This window comes from Salmo salar, chromosome ssa04 (assembly GCF_905237065.1).
Source record: "Salmo salar chromosome ssa04, Ssal_v3.1, whole genome shotgun sequence".
NCBI classification, from domain to species: domain Eukaryota; kingdom Metazoa; phylum Chordata; class Actinopteri; order Salmoniformes; family Salmonidae; genus Salmo; species Salmo salar.
Window position 1 is genome coordinate 12,946,699 of NC_059445.1, and position 19,832 is coordinate 12,966,530.

Genomic DNA, 19,832 nt, shown 5'->3' on the forward strand with positions numbered 1-19,832 from the left:
ACTGTAAATTAAACTCTTTTTTTTTTTTAAGGGAGGGTCTAGTATCTTACCAACCAAGGAAAACAAGGAACAAACAAGGAAAACAATGGTGCAGTTAATCAAAAACTGAAACTTTATGCAGATACCAGACACACGCAATGGCCCTGTTCAAATTAGGGGTTTAGACTTGGATGTCATTGTGACTGAAATTCAATATTGCAAAAGCTAATTATTTTCAATTCTTTCCCTAGTAATGCGATAGAAACTCCATATTGCAAATATTGAAGTACTGTAGTGTTTCTTTTAGCCCGCAATCCTAACTGATATGCTCAATAGGGAAACAGAGCACATCAATTTGGATTTCAGGCTATTTCCTCCTAGCTTATAATTTTACTATAGCGCTTCACACCAAAACTGTGAAATACATTTTTACATCTCATTCGTCAAACACCAAAAGTTTCAAAGTGGAACCCAGATGGATGGTCAATATTTCTTATATCAACAATTACGGTCAAATGTCTCTATTCAGAATCAGTATGTCTTCACACAAAGAATTCACCTAGGTATAAGGCTAATGTAATATGTATACAACCAATAGGCAAAAATATGAGGAAACTTTTAAGTCTTTAAAATAACAGGCAGAAACCAGCCCTGTGGGTTTATAGAGCTACTTTAGTAGTTTAGTTGGTTTAAATGTGAAATGTTGGTTTAAAAAGTTCAGCTACCTCTTAAGTTAACCCCACTATTGAAATTACATAAGACTGTTGAAGTGAAATGGAAAATTCCTCTTGCGTTTTCATCTATGAAACAGATTTAGTCAAAGTGTATAGTAAGTATTCACAAGTATTCCTACAAGCTGTACAGATTCATAGATCATTTTATTTATTTCAATGTGGCTCATAAATTGATAAGTTACAACAATCACACAGAGAAGCTGGATGTCAGGTCAGGACTTGACATAAAAGTTGCAAAAATATCTCTTTTACATCTTTTTCTATCATCAGCGAACGTTGCAGCATATTGCAGAGCAGTACTGTAGCTGAGGGGTCAAACTCATATTGGAAACAGTTATGATAGAACACTGACTGAATGTATTGAACTGAACTGGTGCCAAGAGGGAGAGTGTATACACAGATAAATTGGGGGGGGGGGCAATCTGGTCTTCAACTGGTGGTCTACAGTGCAGTTACCATGGTAACGAAAGAGGCATCCGTTCGTCCGACTGCTTGGTGTCCGTACATCCGTCCGTCTTTGCCGTCCATTATTTTCTCTAATTGCGCTCGTTCTTCAGTGGCAACATTGTGTGGTAAAGTTGAAACTAAGCCTGGTTATTGAATCGATAACTGCATAGGCCTAACATGGCGCTACCGTAGCGGAAACAAAAAGGCTTGAAATGCATGAAGAAGTGTCTCTCTGGGCTGTTTATGTGGTAGAAGATGGCAGAGATGAACACACTAAGAACGTCATTTCTTTGGGAGGGGGGGGGGGGGATCTTTGTCACCATCTTGTAATAAAATGATCTAGACCTTAAAATGGATGACGCGATCGAGGGATGAAGGGAGGGGTGGAGTAAAGAAGAAGGTAGCATGGTGGGTTGGAGCGATAGAGAGAGCAATCCATCTAGTCCCATTCTTCCATTTTTCATAGTGTATTAGAACAACATGGCTAATGCAGCAATGTCTTTGTTGCCTTTAGTCTGCCACATTTCCATCCCTCTAGAACTCTCTAGTCATTGTTCTCTTCATCCTCCTCGTCATCGTCGTCATCATCTTCACCGAATTGGTCCCTGGTGTCTAGCTCATCTTCGTCTTCATCAATCTGTGAGGAGAGGGTCACATTTTAACTAGGGCACAGGGAGTACAGGGACAGTAGGGCTAGCTGGTTAGGACGACAAGTTATGTCCTCATTCAACTACTACACAGGCAGAATGACATCACAGCTCTCCAGGAAACCAGCCCTACATGTAACAATGAAATATTAAATATTAGCTTAATCTAAAACCTCACAACATCCAACTTACCATCTACCTCCACTAAAACCATAATAATAACATAAACCTTTGAAACTCTGAGGATCTTCCTCTGTAGTTTGAGAACACGGTCTAGATCTACAGTAGGAACAGATGGTTTCTCCTACCGTCTCTCCCAGGTCTCTGAGACGTTGCTTGAGGTTGAGGATCTTCTGGTCCTGGTCGGCCAGCAGCATGAGGAGGTCGTCCTGCTCCTTCTTGGACTCCTGCACCTCCTGCTGCAGCTTGGTCTTCTCCGTCTGCTCGATGGCCACCGTGCTCTGGGCCGACGCCAACTGCTGCTCCAGCCCCGCATGGCCCTCCCTCAGGCCCCGACACTCCTCCTGGTGGGGGAGAAGAGAGCGAGGTGAGAGAGCGGTAGGACAGCTAACAAGAAGGGCATGGCTTCAACATGGCTGCCTGACCAAAAACATGAATAATTCAACTGCATCAGATTCTTCTTTTTTCTTCACTAGCGTTAGAGAGAGGAAGGGGATGCCACATACATGAAGGTCATACTTAAGATGTTGAATAATTGAGAAGTTTCACAACGTCTCAGCCCACATTTAGCTGGTAACAGTCACGAGTCAGTTACTAATGGGCTGATATCACAGGCAGCCCAATTCTGATCTTTGTCTCACTAATTGGCCTTTTGACCAATCAGATCAGCTCTGAAAAAGTTCTGATGTGATTGGTCAAAAGACCAATTAGTGGAAAAAAGATCAGAATTGGGTGTAAGGCAGCCCTGGAGTCAGGCTAACACGAGAAGTTTATTCAGCGAGGTGAAACTTCCAGAATGTTGCAGATAGAAATGCAATGTAAGTATAGAGCTGACATGACCCTCTAGTCTACAAAACAGACCATCAGGTTGTTCTATACTCCTCAAACTCAACTCTGGACCTTGAAAACAGCTCCACTGCATTTTTTCATTGTTCCCCTCTAATCAGGGACTGATTTAGACCTGGGACACCAGGTGGGTGCAATTAATTATCAGGTAGAACAGAAAACCAGCAGGTTCAGGATCTTATAGGGTAAGAGTCGAGTACCCCTGTTCAATACATTTGTATCTGAACGCTGCTCACTTCTGAACAGACAGCAGCTACCTACAGGGATGTGAGGTGGTGATAGTCCAGTACCTTAAGTCTCTCTGTCTCAGTGGTCTGAGCAGCCAGCCTGCTCTCCAGTTCAGATACTTTAACTGTGTCTGTTGAGCTCTCACTGCTGGAGGCCGGGGCTGAGGACTGAGGGAGGGGGAAGAGAGAGAGAGAGACACTAGTTACCTCTCTGTACTAAGTGCAGTGGTCATAACATATACATTAATGCATACCAAAATGGGAAATATGGACCAAATAACTTTCTGGGGGGGGGTATACAACAGTTGGAGTAAAGTGTGAAAGGTCATGTTTGTATATAAACAGCCTTAAGACATCTTAAGACATCTCAAGACACGGTGATTGCTGGGTCTGCGTTCTCACCACGGCCTCAGCTCTCCTGATGAGCTCCTGTCTCTCTGTCTGCAGCTGGCTGATCTCTGCACACTGAGCCTGGACACGACTCCTCAACGACTCCACCTCCTGGTGGGAACAACCAGCAGTAACTCCATCATCAGTATAATCTCTCTATGTAACTATACTCATGTCTGTTCTACACATGTCCTGTCTGTGGTTGGGTCTTACCCCGAGAAGCTCTGTGTTGTCGGACCCTCCCGCTCCACCTTCTGCTGTCTGTGCTGCCGCTGCCGCTCCGCACCTCTACAAGACATCACAACCATTACAACTATTAGAACAGGAAGTGGTCAACGGCTGAGACGTCCTATCTGAAATGATAAAGCAGCACTCAGATATCATCAACTACCATTCAGATCTACTAACACACACAATATAATGAATCATTCTTCAGGTCCATCTTGTCCAATTCCAGTAACATCCATGATACATGACATTTATACAGAACTCTTATCCACACAGGGAGGGATAACCCAAAGACATTTTTCTGATATCTGATTAACCCCCCCCAAACACGCACCAGTGTGTTGATGAGTGAGTCCTTGTCACTGAGCTGTGTGTGTTGTAGTGCGTGTTGTCTGCGGAGCTCCTCCACCTCCTCTCTGAGCTGGCTCAGCTCCTCTGAGTGGAGCCCGTTAACGTGAGCTCCCTCTCCCTGGCTGGAGGACAGACCCTGGCTGTCTTTACCTGGACACAGTCAGTCATTATCACATCTACAATCCTATTTATAAAATCAACAAGTCTGCATCAGTAATACGTTTCAATTTCCACGACCATTATAGACTGTGTCAATTCCATGTGCCACTATGAACAATTCCATGTGCCTAACCCCCCCCGATGTTGCTCTCTTGTTTTCCAATGGATTGAGGCGCCATTCTTTGCTGTGTAATACTAAGTTATCATACAGTACCTAGTTTCAGCTTGAGGATGTTGTACTGGTCTTTGTGTTGCTGGATCTGGGACTGCTGCTGTATGATCTGGTTGTGCATCTGTTCACTGTTCAGAGACAGGGTGGAAACCTGCTCCCTCAGCTCCTGGATCTGGGTGTCCTGGTTGAGAGATGACAGACACTTCTTTAATGACAAGAGACATTGGCCAAAACACACAACTAGACCTTTCAGGGTAACGGGATAGGTCCGTTGAATATTGTATGAAATGGGTTGTGTGGTTGTGGCCCGGAGAGTGTACCTTGTAATAGTTTTCCATTAAAATGGACAAAAATAGCTTTTTTTAGCAAAAAAAAGATTTCTCAAGCAAGAATTTGGCGAGGACTGTCTGGGAGTAGTCTGAGTGTGGTTTGGAAAACTGAAAACTAGCTGTTATTGGCAGAGAGGTTTGGAACTCTTTGTTATTGGTCTATTAAACAATATAAGTTAGCGCCTGGTGATGTCACCAGGCAAGCCAAAACTACCGCCCATGCAAAGCTGCTGATTAGAAGGTCCTGTGCAGACTGCATTTTCAACCGGAAACTACCAGGAAATAACACTGATCAAATGTTGTTTTCACACTTTTACAGTGTTAGTTTCACCAGCTGTTGTAAAACATGATATAAAACACAAGGAAAAAAATGCATTTTGAATGCAAGCTGCCTTTAAACTGAGTGTAGAGGGTGTATATAAACTTGTGATGCTTGAAAGCATGGAGAGTTGGTTTCTGAGGGTTTGCGGACAGGCTAGAATGAAAGGCGGCCGGTGTGTGGGACAGAAAATATCTGTAGGGTTCAAAAAGTACTCGCACTCATAACCATGACAAGGAATAACCCAAGGAGGGGCTCTAGAATGATTCATTTAATCCATGCTCAAAGGAATACAAAACGTTAAAGTGGAAAGTGCTAATGAAGATTTTAGAACAGAAACAGGGCATCCGTTTCAGCCTTACGCCTAACAGTGTGAGGCCAGTTACCTGATCTCTGATGAGATCTTTGTACTGGATGACGATGCTGTCGTGTTGCTCCAGAGTCTTCTTCACCTCCTCCTCCTTCTTCTCCTCCTCGCTCGTCTTGTGGACCGCTTTCGTTATCACGCCTGTGGACGGACACACACAATTAACAGTGGTAAAACCACCCAAGAGAAGAGCAAAGAAGAGTTTTGATTTGTGGTTCTGGTTGTACTTGGCTTAGGGTCAAATCAAAGTGTATTGGTTGTGTACACTGACTTGAAGATGTTATCGCAGGTGCATCGAAATGCTTGAGGTTGTATTTCGGTTAGGTTATGGTTAAATGGAGGTTACTTTTGCCAACCTTCCAGTTCTTTGACCAGCTTGGTGAACTCGTGGTCGAACAGCATCTGTTCAGGGGAGGGGAAGACGGGCTGGGGCTTCTGCGCAGCGCGGGAGTACAGCTCGTGTTTAGTGACGAAGCCCAGCTTCTCCACAAAGTTCTCCTTCCCAATGCGCTTCTCGATCAGCTGCTTCAGCTTCTCTCTGGGGGAAGACAAGACAGGCAGGGTTAGCATGAAGGGAAGGAAAAGGGGGATACCTAGTCAGTTGCACAGCTGAACGCATTCAACAGACATGCGTCTTCCGCATTTATACCAACCCCTCTGAATCTGGCAGCTCATAGTTCTTGTTCTCATTGTAGCGGCATCGGTGTGTGCTGTAACTGCTGGTGTAGAGTGAAGAGGTGTAGAAAGGCTGTGTGTATGAGACAACCAGGCTCAAATAGGGTTTGGACTTTTGGAGCTATTATAATATTGGTTCCAAGTTCAATCAAACAAGCATTTGAAAATACTATTTGAACCCGGGCCTAGTATGAGAGGGTACGCGTTAATATTTGGGTAGCAGATGTCATACTCGATGTAGTTCTAACTGCGGTTATGAGAGTGAAAGAGGATGCATTAGTATGAGGGTTAGAACGTTCTACTTGGTGTAGTTATGAGGGTCGTAGTTAGATATAACTACACCAAGTAGTACAAGGGTCGCAGTTAGATGTCCTACTTGGCGTAGTTATTATGAGGGTCGTAGTTAGATGTCCTACTTGGTGTAGTTCTCCAGAGAGTTGTCGTTGTAGTAGATGCAGATACCCAGTAGGAGGGCACACAGGCCCTGCACCAGCCTCTCATCCTCCCCCAGGTTCTCGGAGATCTGACCTGTCAGCTACAGGGCACCAGGGGTCAAGGGTCACAGCAACATAGGGGATTTAATGGCAACAAGGCCTTTCTCAAGACAATTTTCAATGAAACAATGCACTGGTGCATACATTGGCATCCACTGTGTAGCGCTGATCTCTCTTATTCTCTTAGCAACACAAGACATAGGGCCTCACGAACTTCCATGCAATATCCAACACTATCCTGTATGTGGTGAACGAACACAGAGAGGAGTTGGTTATACGACAGACTGCACTAACAGGCTAATAGTTGATATTCCAGCCATCTGAGTAAAAGGAAGTGCAATAGAACAGGGATGTGGAGCTAGTTGGTTTGTTGAAGGAGGATACGAAGGGGACGTTCTCCTGGTTGTGCAGGAAGTGTGTGACGGCGATGGGACAGTTACTGATCCAGGTACAGAGCAGCATGAGGAGACCGACCCGCGTCTGCACTTTACTGCCCTGTGGATGAGACGCACACACACACACACGCACAAAGTCTTAAGAAACACACTCACAAATATAGCGCCGTAACATCAGCATAGGGGCGAGTAAAAGGTATTGAACATGAACATTGTGTACAGAGCCTGATGATGGCCTGGGATCCAGGACTTCAGCAAAACAAGACTCATGTAAGGTTTAGTCTCGTGCTGGACCACATCCTGGTCTCTGTGTCAGAACAGAACTCTTCCTCAACATGGAGAGTAAATTCATTTAGCTGGGTTCAATTCAAACGTCTGTCCCCCCACATTATAAATGAGGGATGTCTTATTTTTCCTGTTTAAGACAACTTGTCATTGCGTCTCCTTTTGTCCAATTAATCAGTCTCCTGAATATCTCCAGACGACACGTTTGATTTAAACCAACCAAATAAACAGCATTTTAAGGGCCAACAAAATGAATTGATATTTCTAAACTATTCCCAACTGGGACATTTAAGGTTGAATAGGAACTTTATAATATAACTTGATGTCATGGAGACTGAAATTAGGAATAGTGTGTGCTGGTAGCTACAATAAAAATGCAATTTTGTTGGCACATGGTCAACTTTTGAATTGTATTTTTCCCTTTTGAGTTCTGTTGGGAAAAACAACATTGTATCTAGCAGTTACGCAGGAAATACCATGTTATAAATGTTTCAAGAGTTAGTGACTTCAATGCAGACCGTTAGTAATTAATAAAGTTATTCAAATACAACAAAGGAACAAAATCTAAAAATGAACATTATTAATAAACCAAGGTTAGGTTAGGTTAACCATGCAGTGAATTTCATAGGATGACCCGAGTTAGTTCAGATCCTGTTAAAAACAACTCTTTCAGGACTCTTAAGTGTTCAACAATATGCTGTTACTGTAGCAACGGCCTTAGTTACCATCACTACCTGCACCACAAAAGGATGATGAAACTCCTCTGCAGCTTAGCTAAGCAGGTGATACAACAGGACTGATAAATGTTACTGCATGGAAGGACTATAATAGCATATTGGCACATTCGTCCACCTCTACACAATCCACAAGAGCCCAAATATGACTACTTAGACATTCACATACAAAAATAACTAAGATATCAAGCTAACGCACAGCTGCTAAATGTAGCTGACAACACATGCAAAGCTAAAGCCTCTGTGTAGTGAGTCTTTAGGAGTGGCGACTACAAAAGAGAAACAGATAATAATAATGATAATAAAGTGGCTTTACAGTATCCATGCATGGTCATGGGAATAAGAAAAAAGGTTGTTGGCGTAATGATATGCAGCGAGTGATGGGCACTATTAAGTTACCTCACGTAAACTGCATAGTTCAGGCATGTTTGTGTGCCAAAAGGCACCATATTCCCTATATAGCGCACTACTTTTGACCAGAGCCCTGGGCTGTGTACTATAAAAGGAAAAGCGTGCCATTTGGGAGGCAATGCAGACCTCTCCTGTTGTGAGGGCGATGAAGGGTGTGAGAAAGGAAAGAGGGTTCATTCCAAATGGAGGTCAGTAAGTGACTATAAATAGTAAGGATGACATGGCATACTATCAAACCATAAGTAAATCACCTTTTCAGATTTCGCCTCCAATGGTGACGTAATGCAAAAAACACCAAATGTTTGAGAAAGGGGGGCAGGAGGAGAAAAAAGGGGGAACACAAATGATCACAATAGTTAATTGGAGAATCTTTGGCCCCGGGTGAAAACGCTAAGTTTTATAACGGATAGTGCTGCCACCTAGAGTACAGGAGGAGAAACACCAGTGGTGAAAATAATAATGTCAGTAACCCCTCTCACAACAGATCAATAGAGGAACAGACAGAGTTCCGCAGTGGTTGCTGCATCCGTCCAGGACAGTCAAGTCCCCATAGAACGGACACAGCAAGGGGGTCAAGGGTCAAAGCACCAGTATAGAACTCGACAAACACGGGTGAGCTAGGCAAACAGAGAGGGCTGGAGGCACAAAAACAAAACAGGAAAGCCAAAACGTAACCCCCAACGTAAGGAACATATAGAAGGATCCTGCTGATGCCAAAGCCAAACCATGACAGACAGGTGCTGCCCACACCCCAGATACTCACCCTCCGGTCGATCTTATCCCCCTGCAAAACCACAACAACCTTCCTTACGCGACACTTGGCAACTTCACACACCAGCAACAGGTTGACTGTCTGAGAACCACTACTATGGTCGGGTCCCAAATGACAGCCTATTCAAAGGTAGTGCACTGTAAAGGGAATAGGGTGCCATTTAGGAGCCATACCATGACAAAGGTGACCTGAAAACCTGGAGTGACAAATGATCAACTATTTGAATCTAAGGCAATACTTTCAACCAGGCAGAGACACCGTTCAACCAGACAGAGACACCGTTCAACCAGACAGAGACACCGTTCAACCAGACAGAGACACCGTTCAACCAGACAGAGACACCTTTCAAATCACCCTCTGTTGCTTATGTTTCACTAATAAGACTTTCAAACTAATATTTATTGATCAGCTACACCTACAACTCTCCCGCTATGGTGCTAACCCTTTGGTCCAGTCTGACCGCTCCCCCCACGTAGCATGTTAGCCTGTCTATGTGGTGTACCTGTGAGAGGATGTTGGTGCACTGCTGCAGCAGGGAGACGGGGGGCTTGCCCAGGCTGGTGGCCAGCTGCACCCGGAGAAGCTGCTCTTTCTGGGTCAGGTTGTCCTGCAGGGCGTGGGCCAGAGCCACTGCAGCACACCAGTTAGACAGGGAGTCAGCCGAGAACAGGCCCCCGCACAGCAGCTGGCCCGCCGAGATAGAGTTGGCTGGGGAGAGAGAGAGTCGGAGGGAGGGGGAATAAAGCAATAGATATATGTAGATTATTTATGCCTCCGTTCCACTACATTTTTCCACTAGAAAATAATAAGCAAATAACCTACAGTATATTAGTCATAAGTAACATTTCATTATATGCCATCTACAGCTGTACAGTGTGGTCATAGCTTTGTAATAACACATTCAGTATAGAGGTTCAGTGCAACTGAACTGACCGTCAATGGTGGAGGGCAGTAGGGTGGCTACGATCTCTCCCTGGCCCTTCTGGTTCTTGTAGAGAAAACACTGGAAGCAGTAGAGAACGGCACAGCGCAGCACGAACGGCTGCCTCTCGTTGACCATGGACATCAGCAGCACCACTATGGCAGGTCTGGAATCAGGGGATAAGGGTTTTTAGAGATGACCTTCACTCTGTGGCTGTGCTATAACTGATTACAGTCCTCTGTCTGGGGGAACTCACCTTGGGGGGTTGGAGGGAGCGTTGACAGATGCAAAGTAGTCCTGGTTGATCTGTGAGCCGCGGATCACCTCCGATACAGTGTTGATGGTCTGAGAGGAGAAAGAAAGAGTGACATAGTGGTACAAACACAAAGCACGCATCAGTATGAACAACAGTAATCACTGATCTAACACAATGAGTAGAATGAAAAGCCTTTTTGGTCCACTCCAACAGTCCTCCCCTACGTTACCTCAGTGAGTATGTCAGCAGGCACGCCAGTGGCCATGAGGATGGTGCAGAGCTGCTGCAGCAGGCCACACTGGTACATTGACTTCTGACAACTACTGGTGGCTCCAGGAGAGTTGACCGGGGAGACCATGACTCGCACCAACTGGACCAGAGAAGAGATGGAGAGATGAGACACAGTGCTACGGTCAACATACTCTACACCCCAACCGCCCCCAATCCTGGCCATGCGTGGCACAGTGAACTGCTCTGTCAACTGCTCAGGGCTCTAAACTCCCCTTCTCCCTGAATTAAACGTACCATCAGGACTGTGGTGTGCTGCGTCCTACCTGCAGCATGAGGTGGAGGTTGGTGACCTTCTGGGCGGACCAGCCAGAGTTGTCGTCTCCCACCTCGAACCAGGGCTTCATCCTCTGGATGTAGGAGCCCTCCTTGAAGAAGTTCTGGTTGGAGCTGTTGTTCCTCAGCAGGTTGACGAGCAGCAGGAGACAGTCCTCCACTACGATACCTGGACAGAGAGAAGGTGGAGGGTGGATTTTTGTCAAGAAATGTGTGAAGATTATAGATTTTTCTATCACATGAAATTGCATTTATATAGAAATGGATTGTATAGAGGGTGGATGTTGGTCAGTGTGAGTGAACTGAAATGTCATTTTAAATCAAATAAAATGTAATTCATTAAGAAATGGATTCACTGATTGCCAATTAGCTTGAGTGTATATATGGCACTACTCCACCACTCGACTTTACCTCCATCACTGCTGCCCTCCTCTGTTATGATATCTAGGAGACGCTCGAAAGCGTTCTCAAACGCCACGATCTTCTGGATGGCCGCGTTGCCTTTGGTCAGCTGCTGCAGCAACAGCAGACCCTGAGGGAATACGATCAAAGTAGCTCTGATGTAGTGATCATATATCCAGAGAAACAGTGAGAACAAGCCCAGGTATAAGACCAGCTAGTATGATTTTGGCACGGTTTCCCAGAAACAAGACGTGCTTTTTTTAGTCGAAGACTTCATCTGTGTCTGGGAAACCGGCCCAATGTCTTGTATCAGCAGAAAGATAAACTAGCAGACTAGCTTGTTCCTGTGGCTTTACGGTCTTACTACTGAAGACCATCTGAAGCAGCAGTCAGTAGGAGTAGTACTCACATCATTACGGATGACTTCTCTGGAGTCAGCTAATAGGTCCATCAGTCTAGAAACACCTGCAGGGGAGAGAGACGGACCATTAACAACATACAACTCAGAGAGCAGCCAGGCAAATCAGTCAGAAAATAACTCCACTAATGGTCAAGTACGCTAATTAGTCATATGATCTAGGGAAAAAAAATAGACAAGACTAACACGTCTTGTCATACTACTTCACCAGTGAGAGAGAGAGAAAAAAAATGTTGAGAGGATAAATCAAATCACAACAGCTGATTTTGGGTCAGTTGTTGGTGTGGGCTGATGCCAGACAATTCAGCAGCAGCTGATTCCAGGTCATTTGTTAGAGGACTCACCCATAGGGCTGACCAGGATGACGCCCTGGACCTGGTTACACTGGTTCTTCAACAGAGCGGTGAGCAGCTTCACTCCGGGCCACCGCACGTGGAAGTCAAACTCCTGAAACAGGCAGGGAGTCAGTGACACAGGCATGGTGGGAAATCAACTACACCCTTGTAATCCTGTATATAAGCAGTGCAGATTTTAGGCTTATATTCTTAAATATGAAACCAGCTGGTCTGAAAACCACCACGCACAATGGGTCTCCAGGTCTAGTTAACACTGAGACCATGGGTTAGAGACTACTAGCTTTCATAAAAGACAAAGTAGATGTTTGGGTCTCTGGTCTGTTTACCTCTAACAGAGTCAGTAGAAGTGTCACGTTCTCAGAGTCGCCGAGGAACTTGTCAGTGAACAGGACTCCCAGGTCTTCTTCCTGCTTCTGGGCGTTCTCATCTGAAAAGGTCAAAGGCCACAAGGTTTAAAGACCTCTGGGTGTGCCATGTTAGGCGGGAAGTAGCCCCGAGACATGGCTAATATACATAGGCAAGGCTGGAGGGAGCCATAGAATAATGCTAGTTCACAGAGATCAATCTCACCTAGGCACTATACCGATGTTTTGATCTAGAAATTACTTGAGCCTGAGTATGAATAGATCTTTATTAAGGAATGATTCGTGAATCTGTGCAGTACCTAGTTCAGACTGACCCTCATGAATAGGACCAGGAGTTTGTCCTCCTGACCATGTGACCTGGCAGGAAAAACTCCAGGTCCTTATCCTACTCATGAACAGGCTTCAGAGAAAGACAGACAGGGGGAGAGATGGAGGGGGTAATTGGGATAGGGGTGTTGATGGTTGTGGGTTGAGGTAGGCTAGCACCAGAGGGGGGTAGGGGGAGAGGAGTTAGCGAGAGGGGAGGTGGTAGGGCACGGTGAATTGGTTCCCATCCAGTCTAAAAGCACACAAAAGTACTGGAGCATCGTATTATAGACAACACACTCAATCATCTAGGGTTCTAGGCTAAATATAACATTTCACATCAAGAACAACCAGATAATGAGACGTTCTGTAATACTAGAATAACCTCACCACAGTGAACATGGTTTAAAATGTACAACTGTGAGGAAGAGGATGCTTTTGGAATCTAACATTCTTCTTTTGGAATCAAAACCTCTTCGTCCCAACATCCTGTGCAGAGTGATGTGCGTTTGACTAGATATGCTAATTGTGAGGAAAACAAGAAGAGCAATGGGAAGAGAAACGCTGCAGGACAGGAGAGAGGCTGAGGTAGGAGTGCTATTAGTGACATGTTACTACCACCCAGTCATTACTGTATTAAACCATACTTCCCATTCCAACACATTTTAGTGAGGTTAGTTCAGTTGACTAGTAAGAGTCACCACACCGTGAGGTTTCTGTGGGCTAGTTAGTCTACAGTACTAGTACTGACCAGACACAGGCACGTTCTTATGCTTCCCTGAGACAGGGGGTGCGGCCGCCATGTCTGTAAGAAGGGGGGAGTGCAAGAGATTGAAGCCCCATCCAAGTCAGACGATTCGACTCGTACACAATACATAAATACAGCCCTAGTGTTTGTTAATGGGCTCTGCCAAAGCACTGCATTTCAGACTAACAACCTACTGTGCACCACAGGAGAGCTAGAAATCAAAACAACCCGCGGAGAAGAACGATGCATATCATTTACAAGAAGCGTCGCTAGTGGTTGGGGGGGGGACGTCATGCACAAACAAGAGTTTTACCTTCAGATTCGTCTGTAGAGTTATAACATGGAAGAGAAGAGAGAGATGACAATCTTTACATACATAGCAATTAACATCGAGAGAGAGAGAGAGAGAGAGAAATGGGGCGAGTGTGGAAGAGGACGACAGGGTCGATTTTGATTTGAAGTCCAATTAATTGGCAGTAATTGAACTCAATTACACATGCTATGGTTACTAGGCCAGGGCTTGCTTGTTGTCATTCAAAAGCATTTTTCCCAAAAAGGAAGAGTGTTTTTAACTGCATGTTCAAAAACAGAGGCTCCGCTCTATGACAAAATACTAAATTATTGACAGTTCTGGGGCCTGTTCACAACCCTCTGTAGAAGAGGACTAGGTTTTTAACACCTAAACACCTTGTTCCTCCTCTTCGTCGTTGCAGATGATATTATAGAGTGTGTCCAAAGCGTAGCCAAGGATTTCAGAGTCCGACCTGCAGAAAATGGGAAGGGTAGGATGTCAACACAACAAGCACTGCTTTCATCCCCTAAATATTAAGTACTCTTAGCAACGACCGAGCGCCATAGAAAAACGCTCGCCTTAAATCACCCCACCACACTTTTACAATGTGCTAACGAGGAGCATAGGGCAAGGGATAAGTATAAAGCTCTTAATCATAACACACACAAAACATACCTGTCAGTTTGCAGTATGTGAACTAGGTGTTCCATAGCCTGAGTGCCAACTTCCAAGCGATATTTCTACAAATCAAAACCAACAGTCAAGTCAGGAGAACAGAAAGTGATTGTTTCCCCCTAAGCAGCCCTTGGATCAGAGTGGATATGACTTTTGTTTTAACTCGAAGCTATGCCTGTTTTGCTCCAGTGCTCCCCCTAACTGTTGATATACCGCCCGTGTCTGCATGAACAATACACGTTTTAGCTCCACACATGACCTTAGGCATTAAGTATAATACATTCTGAAAGCAGAGTTAAATAACAGAACAGTGGTTTGCTTTGTGCCATCTCTGATGTGATAAGACAAACCTGTGTGATTAGTTACCCCTGTTTGGCTACTGGGGCCAAACAGAGCTAATGCAATTCAACAACTCCCAGCTCTAGCCGGTCTGTTTCTCTGGCTAGCTTTGTTTTTCCCTGGTCTGTGTCTGTGTGTGTGACCCCATGCCCCTAAACCCCTTATTCATGCCTGATAAACTCATTACTCGTGGTTGACGAGGCAGCTAGTGGCCAGTCAGTCAGTTATGGCCTAGAGGTCTCTAGACCTTTAATACAGTAGAGTAGGGACTGAGGGAAGGAGTCAGGTTTTCAGCAAGGCTGCATGTCAATAATTGTCTTTTCCTCAAATATGCTTCTTTTTTTCCTTTTTTTAAGAGAACTGGAGCAGTGAACGCACGGAGCCAACCAATAGGCACCCTCCTTATTCATGGGTTGCACATTGTGTCACAATACTGTTTGGAACGTTCATTTTAAATTTGACGAAAAAGTCATTAGCCCCGTTCAGAAAGACAACCATCGGTCAGACATCAATATGCTGCGGCATCTGTAGAATGTCGATAACAATGGCAACGATGCGACCAAATGACAGAGGTGCAACCCATGAATTCCTACATTACCTTTCCCCAGTCGGTCTTTCCTGATCGGTGTATAGAGGAAAGGTGGCGAAATAATGAGGTGATTTAAGAGGATTGAGACAGGGCCCATCCCAGACTGTTTAGATAGAGCCTGAGGATGTGTACGCATGAGGATGTGTACGCAGAGTGAGGGGTGATAAGGGGATGTGTCCCTGCTCACAAGATAACGAACATCAAAAGATAACTCTAGCGATGTTCACTTAAAACAATGCACAGGAGAAAAGCTAATATTTAGATAAGGCCTAGGCTCATCATAATCGGTCTCTGCAGCCTCAATGCTTTAACATGCATTTATCAATAATGAGTAACAATTGTCAGTGTATCAATGGTACAATCATGACAACAATGGTGCATCAGCGTAACAATGGTGTAACTATAGAGATTAGCCTAATGGAATTGTCTCCTACCTTTGAGAGCGATTTAAGGGCTCGGACAGCGTCCCTGCGGTCCTCCAGGAGTGTGGAGGAGGCCACGCGGTCACACAGCTTATGGATCTGTGGTTCGATCAAAATAATTCATGGTTAACACAACATGTTAAGGGAAAGGATCTACAGCTGCACCATGGAGAGCATCCTGACTGGTTGCATCACCGCATGGCATGGCAACTGCTCGCCCTCCGACCACAAGGCACTACAGAGGGTAGTGCGAACGGCCCAGTACATCACTAGGACCAAGCTTCCTGCCATCCAGGACCTCTATACCAGGCGGTGTCAGAGGAAGGCCCTAAAATTGTCAAAGACTCCAGCCACCCTAGTCAGACTGTTCTCTCTGCTACCACACGGCAAGCAGTACCGGAGCGCCAAGTCTAGGTCCAAGAGGCTTCTAAACAGCTTTTACCCCCAAGTCATAAGACTCCTGAACATCTAGTCAAATGGCTACCCAGAATATTTGCATTGCCCCCCCCCTACACTGCTGCTACTCTCTGTTGTCATCTATGCATAGTCACTTTAATAACTCTACCTACATGTACATACTACCTCAACTAAGCAGTGCCCCCGCAAATTGACTCTATCGGTACCCCCCTGTATATACTCTCGCTATTGTTATTTTACTGCTGCTCTTTAATTACTTGTTACTTTAATCTCTTATTCTAATCCTGATTTTATGAGCCCCTAATTTTATGAGCCCCTATCCAACAATTGCATTGGTGGTTAGGGGCTCATAAGTAAGCATTTCACTGTAAGGTCTACACCTGTTGTATTCGGCGCATGTGACTAATACAATTTGATAAGGGATACTTAGTCAGTTGCACAAGTGAATCCATTCATTTAACCTAACTACTCTGAATCAGAGAAGTGCGGGTGGGCTGGCATAGTCAACATCCACGTCGTCGGCAGCAGAGTAGCAGTTGTTGGGAGTTAACTGCCTTGCTTAAGGTCAGAACGGCAGATTTTTCCACCTTGCCGGCAAAAAAACAGCGACCTTTTGCTTACTGGCCCAACGCTCTTAAAACCACTAGGCTACCTACCACCCCCTGCAACCATGTACTGATACATAGGCTTACATCCACTGCAGATTCAGGACAATGTGTTCAATATAAGTTCAGCCAAATCAAATGTTATTTGTCCCATGCTTCGTAAACAACAGGTGTAGACTAACAGTGAAGTGCTTACTTACGGGCCCTTCCCAACTATGCAGAGAGAAAGAAAATAATATAAAAGCAATAACATGTAATAATAAATACAAAATGAGTAGCGATAACTTGGCTCTATACACGGGGTACGAGTACCGAGTTGATGCGCAGGGGCACAAGGTAATTAAGGTAGATATGTACATATAACTTGGAATAAAAGTGACAGGATAGCAGGAGTCAAAAAAGTTAGTGGAAAAAGGGTCAATGCAGATAGTCCTGGTAGCTATTGGGTTAAGTATTTAGCAGTCTTATGGCTTGAGGGTTGAAGCTGGTCAGGGTCCTGTTGGTTCCAGACTTGGTGCACCGGTACCGCTTGCCGTGCGGTAGAACAGTCTATGACTTAGGTGGCTGGAGTGGAGTCTGACAATTTTTAGGGCCTTCCTGTGACACTGCCTGGTATAGAGGTCCTGGATGGCAGAGAGCTCGGCCCCAGTGATGTACTGGGCTGTACGCACTACCCTCTGTAGCGCCTTGCGGTCAGATGCCAAGCGGTGAGGCAGCCAGTCAAGATGCTCTCAATGGTGCAACTTTGAGCATGAGGGCCCATGCCAAATCTTAGCAGCTTCCTGAGGGCAAAGAGGCATTGTTGTTCCATCATGACTGTTGGTGTGTTTGGGCCATGATAGATCCTTACTGATATGGACACCGACAAACTTGAAGCTCTCGACCCACTCCACCTCAGCCCTGTTGATGTGAATGGGGGAGTGCTTGGCCCTCCATTTCCTGTAGTCCACGATCAGCTCCTTTGTCTTGCTGACGTTGAGGCAGAGGTTATGGTCCTGGCACCACACTGCGGGTCTTTGACCTCCTCCCTATAGGCTGTCGCATGCACTGTTGGCATGTCTCCCTCCCTCCTTCTCTACTGCACCTGTTGTCTCAACCTCAATGCTCGGCTATGAAAAGCCAACTGGCATTTACTCATGAGGTGCTGACCTGTTGGACCCTCTACAACCACTGTGATTATTATTTGACCCTGCTGGTCATCTATGAACATCTTGAAGAACAATCTGGTCTTAATGGCCATGTGCTCCTATAAATCGCCACCCGCCACAGCGAGAAGAGGACCATCCACCCCTCAGAGCCTGGTACCTCAAGGTTTCTACCTAGTTTCCTGCCTTTCTAGGGAGTTTTTCCTAGCCACCGTGCTTCTACATCTGCATTGCTCAATCTTTGGGGTTTTAGGCTGGGTATCTGTATAAGCACTTAGTGAAATCTGCTGATCTAAAAATGGCTTTATAAATACATTTTATTGATTGATGACAGAGATTTTAATCTATTCATTGATATGCACCGTTCAGATTGAAATGCCTTCTTTTGATAGCAGTCCGAGATATGTCACACACATTCTCTTGTTTGGCACGGGTGAAGGGACTTAAATATATCAAGGTCACGCAGCCCCTCCCATTCTGTCATCACGAAAGGAATGCCAGCAGAGATCCATTCCCAACCAATGGATTCACGTGGAATTTGGCTGTTTTTTTGGTTTGTGAACTGCAATCCAAGTAGCCATATAGTCTCTTCCAGATGACAGTAAACAGTTGGATGCAAAGCATGTAAACTATCACATACGAAGACATCTGCTCATTTAGTGGCAGCAGGTCATGTCAAGCTTTTTCTTCCCAAAAAACGCTGAGAACTCAAGAATATGAGCAGGCTACACACGTTCAATTGTTATCCTGTGCCAATTAGGCTAACCAGCTTAGCTAGCTAGCTCTGCAGAAATGTTTGCGTCAATCACTGTATTGATTGACACATTCTGTCTGTGCTCGTGAGGCTGGTTGTATAGTGCACTGTTACAAGGCCTACACCGGTCTTTCAGCCTGGAAAAGGTGAAAGTAAACTCATTTGCCTGTCTAGCAACTATTAACGACACACACTTGTCCTAAGATTCGGTCCACCAGGTTGTGTGTGTGACATTAGCTAACTTGTTAGCCTAACATGCTAGCCCTGTTTCGTTTCTCACCGTCTCCGCTCCAGTCGGCTGTGGCCCCGCGGGTTGTCCACCCATCACTCCCCTGAAGAAATTCATTGTCATCGACGTCCTCTTGGGGATTTGTTCGCAATTCCAACAGTCTTAAAGAAACTTTGAAAGGGTTTCTGCCGTGATGGGTCTTGTGTAATAATGTAAAAGCGTCTAAATGTTGATTTTTACACTGTACACAACCTCCTGGACCGACCCCGGAACTTGAGTGACATTTAGCCAATGCGCAAGCGCCGAGACGTGGCGCTACGTGGCTGATCAGAGGACAAGTGCCTCATTTTTTAAAGGGGAACGAGCTTTTACCACACCGCCACTTGTATGTAAAATGTGTGTATTCTATACACGATTATTTTCAAAACCATTCACATTAATTAAAAGATAGATACGTAAAGAAACAAATAAGGTATCAAACATGCCCTTCTTTCCATGCAAAATAAATCATAAATCAAGAAAATAGAAGATTCATGCACCTGTATTTTTTTCTTCTCATGTTCATTTTTAAACATACTGATCTACTTATATAACTGGTGAAGCCTGCTTATATTATCTGCTTATATAATTTCCATTTAACCTAGATGCTGTCCACAATAGGGACCAGCTGAACAGTGGGACCTGTTTGGTATGCAACCCATGTTGCATCTGATGGCCTTTCTCTCTCAGACACTCTCTCTTTCTCTCCCATGTCAGAGACAGAGAGTTTACCTTTTTATTTTGATAAATTGCCCCAAACCAGACCCTACTTATCATTTGAGCTTACTTATCACAATCTCTTTTGCATAATATAATGATGGAACTGTCTGGTAGCTATGAGTTTGAGT

At 44.9% G+C, this 19,832-nt stretch overlaps 1 protein-coding gene across 8 annotated transcripts; it reads right to left on the reverse strand.

Moving 5' to 3' along the window:
• Positions 1-838: 838 nt before the first annotated feature.
• LOC106602327 (general vesicular transport factor p115) lies at positions 839-19,252 on the reverse strand. 8 transcript variants are annotated; one of them, XM_014194896.2, is made up of 28 exons: positions 18,997-19,252; positions 15,808-15,894; positions 14,446-14,510; positions 14,166-14,242; positions 13,792-13,803; positions 13,482-13,535; positions 12,386-12,486; positions 12,048-12,150; positions 11,695-11,750; positions 11,295-11,415; positions 10,874-11,052; positions 10,549-10,689; positions 10,320-10,408; positions 10,075-10,229; positions 9,644-9,849; positions 9,133-9,153; positions 8,621-8,635; positions 6,929-7,039; positions 6,467-6,585; positions 5,732-5,913; positions 5,395-5,516; positions 4,403-4,541; positions 4,013-4,179; positions 3,664-3,738; positions 3,463-3,561; positions 3,124-3,228; positions 2,116-2,331; positions 839-1,797 (listed from the first exon to the last, which is right to left on the reverse strand). In XM_014194896.2, exons 1-28 carry the CDS (start codon positions 19,066-19,068, stop codon positions 1,705-1,707), a joined length of 2,982 nt encoding a protein of 993 aa, XP_014050371.2. In that variant the 5' UTR covers positions 19,069-19,252; the 3' UTR covers positions 839-1,704. The 8 variants fall into 8 exon arrangements, with proteins under 8 accessions (XP_014050371.2, XP_045572476.1, XP_045572479.1 ...); XM_045716520.1 differs by lacking the exon at positions 13,792-13,803; XM_045716523.1 differs by lacking the exon at positions 13,482-13,535.
• Positions 19,253-19,832: the final 580 nt, after the last annotated feature.

Coding starts and splice junctions, on each gene's coding strand:
- LOC106602327 (XM_014194896.2), bottom strand. CDS start 19,068: ATGACAATGAATTTCTTCAGGGGAGTGATGGGTGGACAACCCGCGGGG. Junction 11,416..11,694: donor GAGAAGTCATCCGTAATGAT/GTGAGTACTACT, acceptor GTATTCCCTCAG/GGTCTGCTGTTGCTGCAGCA. Junction 10,230..10,319: donor GCTCCCTCCAACCCCCCAAG/GTGAGTTCCCCC, acceptor CCCTGATTCCAG/ACCTGCCATAGTGGTGCTGC.